General features: G+C 38.9%; 3 protein-coding genes and 1 pseudogene across 11 annotated transcripts; 3 read left to right on the forward strand and 1 right to left on the reverse strand.

The window, feature by feature from the left end:
* Positions 1 to 848: 848 nt before the first annotated feature.
* Positions 849 to 5028, forward strand: LOC121767491 (annotated as a pseudogene).
* A 288-nt stretch (positions 5029 to 5316) lies between these two features.
* LOC121769247 (SUPPRESSOR OF ABI3-5-like) lies at positions 5317 to 13380 on the forward strand. Of its 6 annotated transcripts, none has more exons than XM_042165996.1 (17): positions 5317 to 5694; positions 5958 to 6086; positions 6282 to 6322; positions 6614 to 6823; positions 6955 to 7390; positions 7484 to 7555; positions 7661 to 7753; positions 7836 to 7915; positions 8363 to 8513; positions 8896 to 8980; positions 9057 to 9148; positions 9237 to 9305; positions 9433 to 9612; positions 10271 to 10460; positions 11266 to 12219; positions 12521 to 12705; positions 12972 to 13380. In XM_042165996.1, the coding sequence occupies exons 2-17, from the start codon at positions 6039 to 6041 to the stop codon at positions 13152 to 13154; spliced, it is 3069 nt and encodes a 1022-aa protein (XP_042021930.1). In that variant the 5' UTR covers positions 5317 to 5694; positions 5958 to 6038; the 3' UTR covers positions 13155 to 13380. The 6 variants fall into 6 exon arrangements, with proteins under 6 accessions (XP_042021930.1, XP_042021929.1, XP_042021934.1 ...); XM_042165995.1 differs by having other exon boundaries at positions 5317 to 5644; XM_042166000.1 differs by having other exon boundaries at positions 5317 to 6086; positions 6166 to 6322.
* A 605-nt stretch (positions 13381 to 13985) lies between these two features.
* Positions 13986 to 15924, forward strand: LOC121769246 (DNL-type zinc finger protein-like). Of its 4 annotated transcripts, none has more exons than XM_042165991.1 (4): positions 13986 to 14260; positions 14435 to 14567; positions 14916 to 15071; positions 15680 to 15924. In XM_042165991.1, the coding sequence occupies exons 1-4, from the start codon at positions 14115 to 14117 to the stop codon at positions 15785 to 15787; spliced, it is 543 nt and encodes a 180-aa protein (XP_042021925.1). In that variant the 5' UTR covers positions 13986 to 14114; the 3' UTR covers positions 15788 to 15924. The 4 variants fall into 4 exon arrangements, with proteins under 4 accessions (XP_042021925.1, XP_042021924.1, XP_042021926.1 ...); XM_042165990.1 differs by having other exon boundaries at positions 13992 to 14260; positions 14432 to 14567; XM_042165992.1 differs by having other exon boundaries at positions 13997 to 14260; positions 14432 to 14567; positions 14943 to 15071.
* On the reverse strand, positions 15844 to 16929 carry LOC121769245 (lysine-rich arabinogalactan protein 19-like). Its single transcript, XM_042165989.1, has 2 exons — positions 16179 to 16929; positions 15844 to 16093 (listed from the first exon to the last, which is right to left on the reverse strand). Exons 1-2 carry the CDS (start codon positions 16746 to 16748, stop codon positions 15992 to 15994), a joined length of 672 nt encoding a protein of 223 aa, XP_042021923.1. The 5' UTR covers positions 16749 to 16929; the 3' UTR covers positions 15844 to 15991.
* Between the last annotated feature and the right edge of the window lie 699 nt (positions 16930 to 17628).

Raw genomic sequence — 17628 nt, forward strand, 5'->3', positions numbered from 1 at the left:
GTAATAAAATTATAAGCAGGGTTTTGATTTTCATGCAATTTATAATTTTGAAGGACCTTTAGTTGGAATCACATTGCGTCAGGCCATGAAAATTGCCAAACCGCCCAAAAATATATTGGGAAAATCAAGAACTAGGAATTTACAACAAATGTTCAAAAGAAAAAGTGTTCTGGTTAAGATTGTAGAAGTCCAACTAAACTGATTCGAATCGAATGTATGAAATGAATGGCATCACACGTGTATTAATAAATTATAATCCAATCTGCTAAAGTAGAATTTGGCAAAATTAGAACAGAACAATTGAAGAAAGAAGAATAATTATTGCAAAAATTCTACTATGATAGTATAATGTTAGTATAATAGTAATTCCCCTTTAAAAACACTCGCTCACTAAAATATGATAGTTCCCCAAAAAACTGTGTTTCGACCATATCGGAAACTTCCTCAACAGAATCCACTAAAGATAATTGTATTATTAAAAAAGTAAAAACCATATACTACTAATTCCTAATTCTCAATTAAAATAAACATATAGTAGTACTAATTTTATTATTACAACAGCCTAATGAAATTTCACCACGTGCGAAAAAACGAGCTCCGAGCCACGTAGCATCCTTCCCAACGTGGATTGTGATTGCAGAATAACGACTGCTTTTGGACTTATAGCAGAACAATATACTCACTTTACAACAACCACCACCACCATATCTTGCTTCTCCTAGCTAAATTAATAAAGTTCACACCTTTTCAAAGTGCGACAATTCGAATTAACACACGCCTTATGATCTGGCTGCTCTAGTTACAGCCACTTCTTGATTTTTCCATGACCAGAAAGCAAAACAAACTACTCCTATGCAAAAATGGAAACCTTTCCTCACAATCTTTGTAACAACCTTTTCAAAGCAGCTTGCTTGTCCGAGACAAGGCTATTCTCGGGGGGGAGATCACACCTTTCCTTATGCCTTCCAAGTGGGAAGAGCATAGGATATAATATAAACAGAATGTGCTGTCTCCATGGCCATCAATCAAGATTCCTTTTTTTCTTCTCCATATATAATGGGATGTCACCCCTCTCCACTCCTTCACTCACTATCTGCATTGTCCCAAAATGGTCAAGTTCTCAAAGCAGTTCGAGGGGCAGTTGGTTCCTGAATGGAAAGATGCCTTTGTGGATTACTGCCATCTAAAGAAGGCCGTCAAGAATATACAACTGCTCGCTGACCAAAACGCACACACCAAGAAAAACGACACTTCCTTTTCCAATCGCATCATGTCTTCTTTGAGAAACCATGCTTTTCTTGACAACAAGAAGAGAGACCCGAGGGTCATTCAAGTACTTTTTCTGTGCCTTCTTGCTCTCAGAGATGATAGTCTGATTCATTTTTTCGAAGCTTTTTCTCTGATTCCGCACCTTGTTTTAGGTTCACCGCAAGCTTGCTGGCTCGGCTAGTAAGACAGACATGTACGAGACTGAGCTGCTGGAGCAGGTGGCTGACACGGATGCAGCAGGCGAGTTCTTTGCTTGTTTGGATCTCCAACTCAACAAAGTGAACCAGTTTTACAGAACAAAGGAGAAGGAGTTTCTTGAGAGGGGCGAGTCGTTGTTGAAGCAAATGGAGATTCTCATTGAGCTTAAGGCCGCTGTGAAGCAGCATCAACGGGCTAAAGGGCCTTCTTCTCAGGACTTGAAGGAGGAGGAGTCGATTTCTGGCACTATATCATGTGGTATGAAGCAGTTTTTCCTCTGTATTTGGCATGATCTATAAATGCATTTTGTCACTTATTAGTACTAATGAATTAGTCATGACAATTTTGATCACTGCTGCTCCTTATTTATCAAATTCACTCTGTTTGCTAATAGATGAGGAGTCCATCAAATATGCAGCAGCTACGGAGCCAGGGTTGGAGAATGTAACCGGAGAGTTTGACAAAGATGATATGAAATCGTCTGAATCACCCAAGTCAGGTGAACTTGGAAGATCAATGAGAATGAAGCAAGGGGACGGGAAGCTTAAGTCCATCTCCAACTGCGTAATCAACTGCCAAGGGAAGAACTTGAGAATCAACATTCCTGTCACGAATCCAGCCCGTACATTTTCAGCTATCAGTTACTTGTTGTGGGATGATTTGGTGAACCAGTCGTCGAAGAAAGGTGGTCCGGAGAGAAACAAGCTGCATATTAACAAGAAAAAGCTTCATCATGCAGAAAAGATGATTAGGGGTGCCTTCGTTGAGCTCTACAAAGGATTAGGCTACCTCAAAACTTATAGGTGTGATCTCATTTCTCTGTACATTTCCGCCTTTTTACAACTATAAGCTTCTTATGCTCTTAGAAATAGAGCTTTTTTCTCTAAATTCATTCAGGAACTTGAACATGCTTGCTTTTGTGAAGATTTTGAAGAAATTTGACAAAGTAAGCATGTATTCACAGCCAATCTTCATCTTTTTCTTTTCACTATTTCTCGTACTGCTCATCATGACAGACGAAACTTCCTCGTTACTTTCTCAGGTGACAAACAAACAAGTTCTTCCCATTTACTTAAAAGTGGTGGAGAGCTCCTTCTTCAACAGTTCAGACAAGGTGACATACATATCTAAAAAAAAGCATTTGTGTGTGTGCGTGAAATGGTGAAGAAAAGCAATAGTCTTGTAATCACAAGCATTGCGATTGGAAGATGATTAGATGTGGGGTCTGTGGCTTTTCTTCTCTAGTTTGCAATTGCCTAGATTTCTAATCATGAATCCTAGATTTTCTTGTCTCACACTAGTGAAAATTTATTTACTGTGACATGCCCTGAAATTAGCAGATGAGGTTGAGGAGTTTTTTGTCAAGCATTTTGCTGAAGAGGATAAAAGAAAGGCCATGAAGTACCTTAGGCCGACTCAGCGCACAGAGTCACATGCTGTCACCTTTTTTATTGGTGAGTTTACTGCTACGAATCCAAGCTGAAAAAATTGGTACCACATAAAAACATTTTTCAAGATAATGTTAAAAATGTTGCATCTTTGATCATGTGTTATTCCTAAATGATAATGAATCCAAGATTAAGATTTTCTTTAGAATGTGAAACTGTCAAAACACTGTATAGGAGACTGATCTGATCCATTGTTTTGTCTTTTCAACGACCAGGATTATTCGCTGGGTGCTTCGTAGCACTCTTCATAGGATATGTTATCATGGCTTATATTACAGGAATGTATCGATCTAAATCAGACACGGTGTACATGGAAACAGTCTATCCTGTGCTCAGGCAATTGCATGCTTCGTATCTGTAGATTCATGTCATGCATGTTTGAGACCATTATGTCTGAGAAGCAAATTTTGGTTCCAACATTTTGCAGCATATTCAGCTTATTGTTTCTGCATCTCTTCCTGTTTGGATGCAACATCTTCGCGTGGAGAAAGACGCGTATAAACTACAGCTTCATCTTCGAACTTTGCCCCACAAAGGAGCTCAAGTACAGAGATGTGTTCTTGATTTGCACCTCATCAATGGCTGCTGTAGTCGGAGTCTTGTTTGTCCATTTATTGCTTGTCGAAAAGGGCTACTCCTACGCTCAAGTCCAAGCCATCCCCGGCCTTCTTTTTCTGGTAGCTTTCGACTACATAACAATGTCCCAAAACCAATACTGGGACCACTTTTCTTGAACAAGTATTTCCATCATCACTTCTCTTGCAGGCTTTCATTGTAGTCCTGATCTGCCCCTTCAACGTGATCTACAAGTTAAGTCGCTACCGGTTGCTTTCTGTGATAAGAAACATCGTGTTATCGCCTCTGTATAAGGTCTTGATGCTAGACTTCTTCATGGCTGATCAACTATGTAGCCAGGTAATTAATTAAGCTCACAGATCAATCTTTTAAGCTAACGCAGATGAATTATTCTTGAAAGATTTTGGTAGCTGATTGGTCTGTTTCTTTAATGTGGATCAGGTCACGACACTCAGAAACATCGAGTACATAGCATGCTACTACATAACCGGGAGCTACAAAACTCAGGACTACAACTACTGCACTAGCACAACATACTACAAAGACTTTGCTTATGCAGTTTCATTTCTGCCTTATTACTGGAGAGCCCTGCAGGTATAGGACATTGCGTATCAGATTGAATAAATCGATCTTTTTAAGGTTGTTACTAGCGCCTAAACGACGTGTTATCATTCCCAGTAGGCCTGGCGTTGGTTTGATGAGGGGCACAACAGCCATCTCCTCAACCTAGGGAAGTATGTGTCTGCAATGCTGGCTGCAGGAGCCAAAGTGGCGTACGAGAAGGAGAAGACAGCTGGATGGCTCTGCCTCGTCGTGATCATGTCCAGCGCTGCAACCGTGTATCAGCTCTACTGGGACTATGTCAAGGACTGGGGCCTACTCCAGTTCAACTCCAAGAATCCGTGGCTGAGAGATGAGCTTGTGCTTCGCCACAAGTTCATCTACTATTTCTCTTTGGTTAGTACACAAATCATACATGGAATCTATTCCTCCAAATGAAAAAAAAAAGATTCTTGATAAATGGCCATGATTGCGAATATTTTGTTGATGGTGCAGGGGTTGAACCTAGTGCTCAGGCTAGCTTGGTTGCAGACAGTTTTTCACTACAACTTTGAAAAGGTTGACTATAGAGTTACCATGCTGTTTTTAGCAGCACTTGAGGTTGTAAGAAGAGGGCAGTGGAATTTTTACAGGTGATTTTTTTCTTCATTCAAAATTCTGATGGTGATTCATGTTAAAGATCCTAATTTTTTTTCTTTGGTTGATTGATTAGGTTGGAGAATGAGCATCTGAATAATGCAGGACATTTTAGAGCTGTGAAGATAGTGCCACTGCCTTTTCATGAGGTGGATGATCAAGATTGAAAACCAGAGCAATTTGGTAGAAGAATTATGCTAGATAGATATGCATAATTAGGCCATATTTGCAAGTAGATTTTGTTGTCCACATTTTTTTGGTTCAGTACACAAATAAATGTACATACCCTACTTTACAACAATGGTCTTCCACATTGATCTTTACTTAGCTTACCCATTTTGTCAAGTCACTTTTTGTAGACGTGGGCATGATAATTCATAATGTTTACTATAAAATATTCAGGTCAAGATTATGATACCACATCTAATAATAATATAATATACTCTTAATTTATTAGTAATTTTGTAAATGTTTACTATATAATTTAACTTGAAAATATAAAATTATTACTAAGATACTGTATCTTTATTTCTTTATACAATGAATAATGATTAGATTTAGAAAAGAAAATACTATAAGGTTTAAACTTTATCTGGGTTCGGTTTATTAAGATATGACTTCAGCGCGTTTCATAAAAGATTAAGCTAAATCCGCAACAGCAGATCCCCAATTCTAAACATTGAAACCCAAACCCACACTCCTCCGCCCCTTCCCCTCCGCCTCCGCCTCCGCCTCCGCTTAACTCTCAAACAATCGCTACGCTCGTGTGACTCTTCTCCGTTTCTGTCATCGACTTCTCTTACTTACATCATCATACACGCCATCTCGGTTCGGTTTTGAACAATTTCTTCTTCCGCGATTTCACCTTCTCTAATCGTCGGCTTCGAAGCAAAACCGCAACCCTAATCTCGATTGCTCACAGCTTTGTCTCATCGGAATCGACTTGAATTTGGTCGGTATGTGCAATAGCCACCCACAGTGGAAATTCAGATGAATTGCTTTACATGTATACAATCTCCCTAAGATCCTTATAACTACATTGGCTATTTAATCCCTACCTTCTAGCTATATTTTGTTGTGATATGATATATGCCTGCTCACCCACCTTGACCTATTTGTAACCGAGGCTAAAAGAGATGTATCTGGAAGTATTTAAATGGAGATTTATCTGAAAGAGTGTATTTTAGGGACGCTCTTTAGGGGGGAAAGCCAAAGGATGAAAATTGTTTTTCCGTCGTGGCATAGCTCATGTTTTTCCAATGTTTACAGGAAAGGTCCCATTCATCTTGCATCTGCAACTTTCCGACAATTAGATAGACATTTGCAGGAAAAGGGTGATTCGTCAGAGCAATGGACCCTGGACGCTATGGTCTTCATCAAGGATGGGAAAATAACAGCGTAATTGTGGTTTCCTTTTCATCACATATATGGGATGATATACAAGAAATTAGGATCATGTGATTGTCCATTTTTCCAGTATCTATTCCTTAAAGAGCATGAGAGAAGCCATGGGACAGTGAGGATGTGGAATCGTTTGCCTACGTTTACCATGATTATTACTTGCTGACACAACTTATTCTCTTGAATCCACAGGCTTTGGAGGGGTATGGTGCTGCTCATGATACAAATTTTCGGTGAGTCCACTGTGATGCTTTTTCTCAACCCAACAGTGTTGATTTCATATGGTTAAACTGAAGATTCTCAAAGATGTCAATTCTCTTAAATAGCTTTCAGATGATTTTTTTAGCGTAAGTGCATAACAGGCAGTTGACTGCCCCCCCTCCCCCCGTCCGTTCCTTATTTGTTTGGTTTCTATTTCTGAAAAGATCCTATTTTCTTGGTACAATTTTGCAATTACATATGGATGTCGATTGTAGTTCTTTCCACTTCTTCCTACGGGCCCTTGCCTCATATTGTTTTGGCAGGGATGATGGATCTTATGATGATAGGAGGTTTATAGATGAAAGGTTCTCTAGGGATAATATCTACCCAAGGGGTGCCTTTCATCGAGATGTTCTGGAGAGGGATAATTATCCTCCACCGCCATCATCAGTTGGGATGTGGCCTCAAACGAGGAGGAGAAGCTATGAGGAAGAGTATTCTTTGGATAGGGGTATTAGAAGGCATGAAAAGCCGTATGTTGTTTATATTATGATCCCTATTTTTGGTAGCTGATAGTATAGTGAGATTGAAATATTAATAGAATCATGTGATGAATATCACCATACTGACTGTTATTCTGATGTTCATGATGGTAATTTGATAGGCCTTCTAGATATGGCGGCCGTGATCGGGAGGATTATGGCTATGATGATTATGACTACAGATCTCGTGCTTCCCATCAAAGCAAGGAGGACAGCCGTGACAGGGATTATGATCACGGAAGACACAGTTATGATTCTGATTATGAGAGGAGTGGTAGAAGAGATGGTAACTGGAGAAGACGTGAATCTCGGGATCGAGAATGGGACAAGAGAGGTGTGAGTCGTGAAAGGGATGAAAGCCCTTATAGAAGGCATGAGCATTCCCCTTCTCGTTCTCGATCTCGTTCTCGTGGTCGTGATGATCGGGCTAGGTCAAAGTCTCCTCGAGGCCGCAGTCATGGTCGAAGTTATAGGGAAGACAGCTATGAGGACAGTCGTTATGAAAGAGGTGACAGGAGAAGGGATCGTGAAGATAGGCGTCAGAATAATCATTCTGTTGTATGCTCCATTTACTCTTTTCAGCTCTTAATAGTTTCTTGATCTACTGTTCTTTTAGGTGGATTGACTAAGCAGCTCCATTTTCTTTTTTAGGCGCCTTCTGCCACTGTTGTGGTGAAGGGTCTTTCTCAAAAGACAACCGAAGAAGATTTGTATCAGATTCTTGTAATTCCTTTATCTACCACTCCTTTGAAGTTTGCCAAGATGCTATTATTGCTACACTTTTTGCAGTGAACTACATTATGATATATGACTCATTATCTGTATCAGGCGGAGTGGGGACCCCTTCGTCATGTTAGAGTTATTAAAGAGCGAAACTCTGGCGTCTCTCGTGGATTTGCTTTTATTGATTTCCCTTCTGTGGTATGAAAGTAGATGTTCAATCATTATACTCTGTATCTATCAATATGTTGCATATAAAAATGAAGTTTAATCTTGTAAATAGGATTCAGCACAAGCAATGATGGATAAGCTTGGGCATGAAGGTCTTCTTGTTGATGGAAGGAAGCTCTTCTTTGAGTACAGGTAGACACACTTAATGTTTATTCCTGCCCCCTGGCTAGGCAACCTGCCTAAACTCAGTGTATTAGCACCATTTTCATAATTCCCATGAATAGGCATTGACGTTGAATGTTTATTGGCACATTTTGGCCTTGTTCGTATTGTGTAAGAAAATTAGTGGCATATTTCTGATGATTGCACGCAATGGGATAATTTATTCCCATGATATACTTATAACACATTAAACTGATTTTTGTTGCAGAAGTGGTATCACTATCACATTTTTTTGTCACGACCTATGGAATGATGAACATTACACTTGACATTGACAATTTGCATGCCTTCTATAAACACCATTAAGAACCTGGGGGAATTGATGAAACTCTGCATATTAGGATAGAATAACATAGGTTCCAACCTTTTTATGGGTGGATTTTGTAAACTTTTTCTGAATCTTGGCCTTTGTTGCAGTAGTAAGCCAACTGGTGCTAATGGATCTCTTGGGATGGACAGTGGATCAAGATCAGGCCATGGTAGCTATAGAAGTATGATGATGCCGTCTGATTGGATGTGCACAATATGTGGCTGTGTCAATTTTGCCCGGAGGACATCTTGTTTTCAGGTTTATTTATTTTCTCATTTATGCCTTTCTGCAAATTTTCCATGAGCAAGTGCCACTGGTCTAGATGCTTTACTCTATATGGGTTGAACATTTTTCCTATATGCGACTTCCTTGCATGTTAATAACTAATCTTCTGGGGGTGGGGATAAAGAATAGCTAGGTAGTAGGTGCTATATCTGGTACTGGTGCTCATAAGCCCAAATTTCTCACTTCAAGTTGCATCTGTATCATGTCTATGTGAAGTACTGCAAGTAGATTAGCATGTTTTTTTGTTCAGAATCTGATTTTTTCAACCAACTTGTAAAACTACAGAAGTTTGTTTCTCTGTATATAGACACCAGCCTCGTTTATTGTATTAAACATCTTTGTACTTTTCAATCAGTGTAATGAACCAAGAACAGAAGATGCTCCCCCTGCTGATATGGCATCATCAAATTTTAATCTGGCTGGCAAGAGAGGGGAATCAGGTTTGTTATTCTTACAAAAGTCCTTCTGGTGGTATTTCTCTTTATTTTGGTGAACATTAACCTGAATATGCTTCAGGCCCAACACATGTTCTTGTTGTCCGTGGGTTGGATGAAAATGCTGACGAGGAAATGCTACGCTATGAATTTTCTAAACATGCCCCTATTAAGGTCTGAAATAAATTCTCTTGCTTTCTTGTGTGGTGTTTGGTTACTAGTCTGCTACTTTGTATTGACAATAAACACTTTACACTTTCAGGATTTACGGTTAGTTAGAGACAAATTTACGCATGTTTCAAGAGGATTTGCATTTATCCATTTCTATTCCGTAAGTTTCACTTTTGTGTTACCGTGGCGTGCACATTGTTAGTATGCTGCTTTATTGTGGGTTTTCATATACTGCTTGCATGTTTATTTTCATTGAGTTTTGTTATTCATGTGAAAACTGATACCAGGTTGAGGATGCCACTAAAGCTCTTGAAGCAACAAACGGTACTACTTTGGAGAAGAACGGTCAGATTCTTAGAGTTGCCTATGCCAAAAGTATTGTTGGGCCTGGATCAGCTGTTTCAGGAGCTTCTCAGTCGAGCAGTCTTGCTGCAGCTGCTATTGAAGCAGCTACATTTGCTCAGCAGGTTTGATGACTAGCATTTTCCCCATAAAATATGAAAACTGGTCATATGTTGCATTCAGCATATATATAATAGTGGAAGTTATGTCTCATGTTTCCTTTGGTAATACAAGTTTGCTCGTGCTTAGCAGTTAATGATTATCTCTTAACCTAAGTTCTCAATATTTTCCCGGTCCTTGTATATGTTGCCAGTTTATATGTTGGTTAATAGAGACTTGGTTCCTTCATGCTGTAGGTCTATATAATTTAACCATCCAACCATGTCATAAAGATGAGGAAACCATGTTGTAGTATACAAGCTTGGTTGCTGCTGGGCAGATCTTGAAAATTGTATTGCTAACTAAAGCAGATTTTGAAGTATTTGTTTTCCTTTATTTATTAAATTTATCTTTTTATTAAGTCCTTAGTTGATGTAACAGTCTCGTTTTTAGGCTGTCATATCTGACAAAGAAAATTATTAGTGAGGCATCCTATAGAGAATAAATAGGTCTTGCGTGCATGATGTTAGTTGTTTTCCATGGTTCATTATCTCCCCTCAGCCTTTTCTTAATCATTTGGGTGTGGAAGTTCTAACTTATCTATACCTTCTTAGTACTTGTGTTTGGTTACACTTATTGGATTAATACAAGGAGATGGTTCATGTATCTCTTTGTATATTTTAGTATGATGCTGTTGGCTGGGCACCTAAAGAATACAATCCAGAGGACAACCAATCTGGTGGAGGTCATGGGCAGAGTGGACATGTTGCAGGAGAAACAGATTCTTCAGCTCCACAATCTGGTTTTGTGTGGGACGAAGCCTCTGGTTATTACTACGATGCTACTTCTGGGTTCTACTACGATGGAACTACAGGTTTTCCAATTTCTTCCTTGCTTTCCTCTTGAAACTTCCTTATTTGCTGAGTTTATTGTAACTTGATAATGTCTGCATTTTGGGCCAAGGTGTGTCTGCTATTCATTTACTTGTTTTTTTGGCATTCCATGATACAGTTTGTACTCTTTCTGTATCCCTCTGGATACACTCTAACAAGTTGCATCTAATCTACACCTTCCTGTATTGGGAAGCGGTCATGTTGTTTCCATACATTCCTGGCTCTGAATATCATTTTCTGTTCTGTACTGGTTATCATGATTAAAATAGTGGATGATTATCAAGTTCCTACTTGGAAAACATGCTAACAGATAATCTGTCCGTTATTTTCATTAAGTACAGTCGAGTAGGTTTCAATTCATTATTTTCTTGTGACATTAACGTTGTTCAACTACTTTGCACGGACATGGACTGTGATGTGGTTGTCAGTTTATGCGATTGGCAGTACTCATACCCTACCTTCATGTTTGGTAACATCTGCCATTATGTGATCTTAATGGCCCACATTGTGCTGTGCCAGATATAGAGGTCATTATAATTGTTTGTTCTTCCTGTGGAAACATATCTTTTCTCGCCTGTTATATACGTGTCTTTGTTGTGTATGTTTTCTTAGACATGTATGGTCACCAGTCCTTCCTAATCAGTGCGTCTAATTTTCTATATGAAAATGCTTAGTATATAGGTCAATCATAGTGTTGATGTCAGGGATGTTCGAAAAATGTGGGACCTCTTAGGTCCTTTCTCTTGAAAAGGCTGAAGAAGATGGCTAATATAATTTGCTCTGCAGGTCTATATTATGATGGGAATAATGGTCTCTGGTATTCTTATGATCAACAAACTCAGCAGTATATTCCTTGTAATGATCAGAATGGCAAGACATCTGAAAAACAAATTGATGCTTCTAAGACATCGGATGCTTCTAATAATCGAAAAGTCATCATTTCTGCACCAGCTGCTACCATAACATCAAATGAGAAAGCTGCTTCATTACCAGATGCTGTCCAGGCTGCAGCTGCTGCTGCGCTAGCAGCCGAGAAGAAAGAAAAGGAGAAACTTAAAGAGATCAGACTTGCTTCCAAAAGTAGCATAATGGCTAACAAAAAGAAGATGAATAATGTCTTAACCATGTGGAAGCAAAGAAGTAATGAAGGACAAGCACCACGAGTGGCTCTCGAGGACAATCAGCCGTCCGCATCAGTTGAAGAGAGATCTAACCCAGCATCATCTATGAAGAGCAAATTAATAAATGAAGAACTGGTAGTAAAAGAGAATGTTATAGCTTCTGCAGGATTGATGAGTGCCTCAACTCAATCTGCTGACATGGAATCCCAGAACAGGACAAAGCCCATCAGCGCCAGTTCTAGTGGAACCTTAAAAGGAGTGATTAGGAGTTCTGGGATGGGTTTGGTGAAATATGATTCTGTTTATATTGGACCAGAAGGTACACCGGCTCCGTCATTTGGTGCATCTTCTGCAGGATCTTCTTCATTGACACATACAGAACATTCCACACCAGTTACACCATTTAGAACAGGCGCATCTGCATTAGGCGGATATGCACCATCTTCTGCTACAGGAAGTGGTAAAAGAAGGTTTTCTGAGATGCCCATCACTACTTCTGTTACAAAAAAAGAACAGTCTCAATCAACTTATCGAGATCGTGCAGCTGAAAGGAGAAGCTTGTACGGTTCATCATCGGCTTTTGGGGACGATGACACAAATGCTGGAATCGTAGACTCAAGTAAGCTTTATTGAGTTATATTATATTTTTATCTCAATCTTCTCTTAAAGATGCAACAAATTTTATATGTATCTTCTAGTGGTTTGTATGATTCTGGGATTTGACAGAATTAAGGTGTATGGTATGCAATAGTTGCAATAAGCTTGGCCTTAGTCTCGAGCTTTGACTATACTGCAATTGTGTCTGTTGTCTAATAATATTGAGAAGAAAAATTCCAATGGACAAATTGCTAGTTTTTTCCTCCACGGACCCTGTATTGACTTGTGAGAAAATTTATGTTCTTATTATCGTGGACTTCAAGACCGAGATCCAGCATATGGACGAGGTGGTTTGGACTCTATGCCTTTCCCTCCTGGTGTTGGTGGTGGACGAAGTAGTGGAGATGTGAATATCCAGAGTTATGAGGTGATTACAGCAGACAAGGCCATTGATGAGAGCAATGTGGGAAACCGGATGCTCCGCAACATGGGCTGGCATGAAGGCTCGGTATCATCTCTGAACCCTTAAATCTAATTTTGTTCTGTAAATTGAATTTGTAATGATACCCGTACCTCGCTTCCCTCAATAGATTTCACCTATTTAATCTGCTGACACTAGATGTCCCGCTTGACCATAGCCTTATTTCTAGTTTGGAGCTTCAACCAGTGTATAGGCGCGGGTGCATAGTGGCCATCAACAATATCTATCTGTATCTTAGATCTGACTTGTTTGGCGATGCTTTTTGTTGGTGTTTGTGTTGGTTTCTCGTCCAGGGGCTGGGGAGAGATGGGAGTGGCATGGTAGAGCCCGTACAGGCTCAGGCCACAGAAACGAGAGCGGGACTAGGGATCCATCAACCGAAGAAAGTGGATCCGAGCCTGGAGGTTCAGGCAGGAGATAGTTACAAAGCTGTTATTCAGAAGAAGGCGATTGCTCGTTTTCGAGAAATGTCATGATGTGTGAGTGAGAGGATAGAGAAGCGCAAGCAATGGTGTAGAGATGTACAGAATGGAGTTGTGCTACTTTGAATTGTAGGTGATATTGCTGTGGTCTTAGGTTCAGAGTTACTCATTGTAGCATACATACATATCCAGCGATATTATGTCATTGTGATTCTGCTTGTTCCATTTCGGAACCATCTGTTGCCCCCCATTGCTGTGGAAAGAAAAACACTCATTTAAATTGCCTTGTTTAATTATTATTTACAAATAAGTACTATATCCTCTTCCTTTTAGATTGTAATTTTATATTTATTGTTGGATCAAGTCATTTTCTTCAAAATGATGTTTGTTATGTACAATTGATGTACTCCCTTCCATCTCATCATATCTTATGGAGTATAAACCATTCCATCTCATCATTTCTTAATAAACCATTCCTATTATTGTTTCTCATTTTATGTTATCTTCATTCGATTTCGTTCTTTCTTAATATAAACCATATTGTATACTCCCTGCACCTCGTTTGCTCCTAATATAAACTCTAATTTAACAAATATAATTATTTAATTTTGTAATATTATGATATCAGTTTCCAAATTGTACTAACTCCTTTCAATCATATTTTCTTATATTATAAAATGAGATTTATATACTATTAACTTTTTTATATATATTTCTTAAAACTTGTGATAAAAAAGAAAGTGAACACTTAATAAAGGACGGAGAAAGCGTGTAAAACTAAAATTTGAAGAAGTTCCAAAAATTTAGAGGTTAATTAGCTTTTTGAATACTACTACTCTATATAGAGTAATCTTGCTATCACTCGTTCAATGTAATTCTCTAGCGTACAACTGTTTTTACTTTTTAGTGAAATTAAAAATTTAACATTCGAATATTTGTTTTAAGTGGAACAATAAAATCAAAACCAAGTGAAAATAAGAACAAGGTTGTGTTCATCTTCTTCTTCTGTTGAAAATGGACGCCGTTTGCTCTTTGCCCTTCGTGGCTAAAGCCCCTAAATTTTCTCTCCCCTGTTCTCAATTATTCATACCTAATTTTGGTGCCAAATATGGAGATTTTACATTTCCAAGATCATCATCTGTGGCCGTTCGCGGTAGGAGGTATGGAGTATTGCTCTACACTAATCTGTTTTTACTTTCTCATCAGGCTTCTACTTTCACTTGCTTTTTGTTCAATCCAAAATGGTTGAGCTTTTTGTTAAACAGTAGTAATGGCATTGAAATGCTTCGGTTTTAATCTGGCTGCTGTCTTGATTTAACGATTAATTTAAGGAGGTCGATGATTTTTTACCGAGGAAATAAGAGGACGGAGCAATGTTTTAGAGTGCCATTCATATCATGTTCGATGGTAGATGGAAATGGAGAATACAATGAAATGGAGCAGTCCCCTTCAATGGAATGCCAACAGGTATTGTTTCCATTTTATGTTGGGTTTTTGCTTGTCTCTAGGAAAAATGAAAAAAAAATTCATGCTATGAATAATTATAACTTCTGTATTCTTCCTGGCTACTTAATTAGGAGTCGAACTGTCATTACGTACATTAACACTTATCTGAGGCATCTCTCATGATTAGCACATGTAACTATCTTATACAAATATGGGGCACTTATTGTGGGTAGTACAATATATATGATTCAGTATTTGAATGATTACATTATGTAATAAGCTCAAAGATTGCTTAATTCAGTCGATATACATGGTTAGTTAGGTTAGCCTATAGTAGTTTTACATATCAAAGTAACCCCCCCCCCCCAGTCTATTACCTTTTGGTCTTGCTCACAGGAGGGTGTTATTGACTTGAAGCTCCCTAGAAGACGTCTGTTGGTAACTTTTACATGTGATGCCTGTGGTGTGCGGTCACAGAGGTTAATCAATAGACTAGCTTATGAACGTGGGCTTGTTTATGTGCAGGTATTTAGTGGATTAGTTATATCAGTATATTTTTTCTCTGTAAAGAGTATCCTCAGTACTTGTACATATGATAGTTAGGAACTGGTCTCCCCCACTGTCATTTCGGCTAATGCCTCTATCTACAACTAGTTCCCCACAGAGCAGAAAACCGTACCTTTTCGGTCTAGCAAAATAAGAATCTAGAGATATTTTAATTATATTAGTACTTTCAAAAACATATAATGCTCTACAGTTAATAGAAACAGCTTATTGTTGGCTAAGGGTTTCTCTGCTCACAGAAACAATTAGGTAAATGAGAATGAAAAGTGAAAAGAGGGGATGCTCGTCTTATTCAACCATATACTAATAAACCAATGAACTGAAAAGAAGATATTAGTATAAGTTCAAGCAAGCAGACTGTGTACTCCATAATGCTCTCTGACACAATCAAATGTTTTCAAGACTGTCGCTGAGTCAAGATATTCCTCCAAGTCTTAGGTTGTTCTGTTTCTACCAGATGCTTAGAACATTCTAAATCCAAAAAAGGTTTTGTTACCTTTTTCTTTTACATATTATTATTATTGCTGTATTTTTTTCTGGCCATGTATAGATTGACTATTTTATTACAGTGTTCAGGATGTTCTCAGTACCACAAGCTGGTCGATAATCTTGGGCTTGTGATCGAGTATAACTTGGAGGAGGAAATTGATTTAGATGCAAAGATGGATCAAGTCTAGACAGAGCTTTTAATTTGTCAGCATTTCAATTTTTGTGGGAAATGAATCTGCTGTGATATCATGAAAAATATATCAAATTTAAAATTTATAGATGATTGTAAAACATTTTGGAGATAATGAATGTCATATAGATAAAACTGCTCTGATCCTCTTCTGTATGCCAATACGCCTTTCTCCAATGCCAAAATGGTCCCACAGTATAAATTAGAAAAAGAAACCGCTGACAGCCAACAAGGTAGTCAGGGCTGATCCGACGGTCACCTGCATTCTTGTTCTTCCATGCTGATCAAGTGTGATGGCTCCATTCTGTAATTGAACGATGAACAGTCAGAAGCTATATAGTGATAAGACATTTGATCAGGCAGAATTGGGATGAATTCAGTTTAATTACCAAATTTAAGGTTGGTGAGGGTGCCGGTGCTGTGTCTTCTGTGTCTTGGGAGGTTGGTGGTGCTGGAGGGCTTTTAACAACAATCGGTGCCGGTGCTGGTGCATGGTGATGCCTGTGTTTGTGCTTTTGTTTCTTGTGCTTGGCGGGTGCTGGTGCAGGTGAGGGGACCTCCACTGGTGCAGGGACCGGTGGTTGTAAAGCCGGTGCTGGTGCTGGTGATGCCACAGGTGGGGACACCGGTGCCTGTACTACTGGTGCTGGTGCAGGTGCTTTTACAGCAGGAGCCGGTGCTGGCTGCTGCGTTGGTGTGGGGGATGCTTGTGGTGGAGGTACAGCTGGTGGTAATGCCGGTGGGAGGGTTGGACTTGCAACGGGTGGGCTTATTGGAGGTTGTGGTGATGGAGTGGTTGGGGCGACTGATGGTGTGGCTACAGTTGGTGGTGATGCTGCAGCGGCTGGTGGAGGCGTCGCTGATGGGGTATTAGAAGGTGAAGCTGCGGGTGCTTGTGCATTTGCAATGACCAATAAAATGCAGAAGGTAGAAACCCAAGCCCAAAGAAATGTTGCCATTTTGGAGAGGAATGTGTGTGGGGACTGAGAGATACTTGCAGTTGCACATACATTTATATCTCAATTTTTGGAAGTAGGAAGAGTTTGGAGATACGTCATTTTGATGAAAATAATAAAATAAAAAAGAAATTGTGATTTTGATGAATTACATTGCCATCTGCTGTCATGAGAAGGTTACACCTAATTGGCTTCGAAAATTATGCCTCGTGATTGAAATTATTGATTTGTTTCTTCAGCACATTGTGCTATTGGTCATATGTTGCTATCAACAATCATCTAATTTGTGTATCAGAATTCAAAATCATTCCCCTACGGCCACTGATCATATTATAGTATTACACATTGATCATGCTTTCGGTTATTTTACAATATTTTTTAATCATTCATAAAATATGCAACTTTGGAAATTGCTTTGGAGTGAAGGCAAATGCATTTATGATTTCCATACAGGCAAGGTAAATTAGGGCAAGCCGGGTAGACACAGAAAAAGGAAAGTATTTAGTCATTTGTTTCACCATTTTTGTGTCATATTTGTCACGCTATTATTCTTCTACATCACTTCTTAGTCCTTGAATATGCAAAGTGAAATAAATGGTTTCCTAAAAAATGTTGATGGAAGAAGAGAGAAAGCATAAGTGTGCAAAATAATGAAAAGCAAGATTGAATATATACCCATATAATATGAGATAATGAGAAAGATTCATTGTGTTGTGGAACAGAGGAAAGGTTTGATTTTCACAAGGGCTAATGAAAATCAAAACTCCTAACGGTATTACAGAGAGTAAGTTGAGAAAGTGATCCCCACAAAATAAAATTATAAAATGGCAAATCACCCGATTTCGGTATTAAGTCTCACTAGTTTCACAGTTAATGTTGAAAG

Source organism: Salvia splendens, chromosome 15 (assembly GCF_004379255.2).
Source record: "Salvia splendens isolate huo1 chromosome 15, SspV2, whole genome shotgun sequence".
Taxonomy (NCBI): domain Eukaryota; kingdom Viridiplantae; phylum Streptophyta; class Magnoliopsida; order Lamiales; family Lamiaceae; genus Salvia; species Salvia splendens.

Bases quoted from the DNA above. Each gene is read 5' to 3' on its own strand.
- LOC121769246 (XM_042165990.1), top strand. From the start codon at position 14,115: ATGGACGCCGTTTGCTCTTTGCCCTTCGTGGCTAAAGCCCCTAAATTT. The intron at 14,568-14,915 runs GTATTGTTTCCA...CCCCCCCCCCAG, and splicing joins CTTCAATGGAATGCCAACAG to TCTATTACCTTTTGGTCTTG. The intron at 15,072-15,679 runs GTATTTAGTGGA...ATTTTATTACAG, and splicing joins GTGGGCTTGTTTATGTGCAG to TGTTCAGGATGTTCTCAGTA.
- LOC121769245 (XM_042165989.1), bottom strand. From the start codon at position 16,748: ATGGCAACATTTCTTTGGGCTTGGGTTTCTACCTTCTGCATTTTATTG. The intron at 16,094-16,178 runs GTAATTAAACTG...GTTCAATTACAG, and splicing joins CCTCACCAACCTTAAATTTG to AATGGAGCCATCACACTTGA.
- LOC121769247 (XM_042165996.1), top strand. From the start codon at position 6,039: ATGGACCCTGGACGCTATGGTCTTCATCAAGGATGGGAAAATAACAGC. The intron at 9,306-9,432 runs GTAAGTTTCACT...AACTGATACCAG, and splicing joins CATTTATCCATTTCTATTCC to GTTGAGGATGCCACTAAAGC. The intron at 9,613-10,270 runs GTTTGATGACTA...TGTATATTTTAG, and splicing joins CAGCTACATTTGCTCAGCAG to TATGATGCTGTTGGCTGGGC.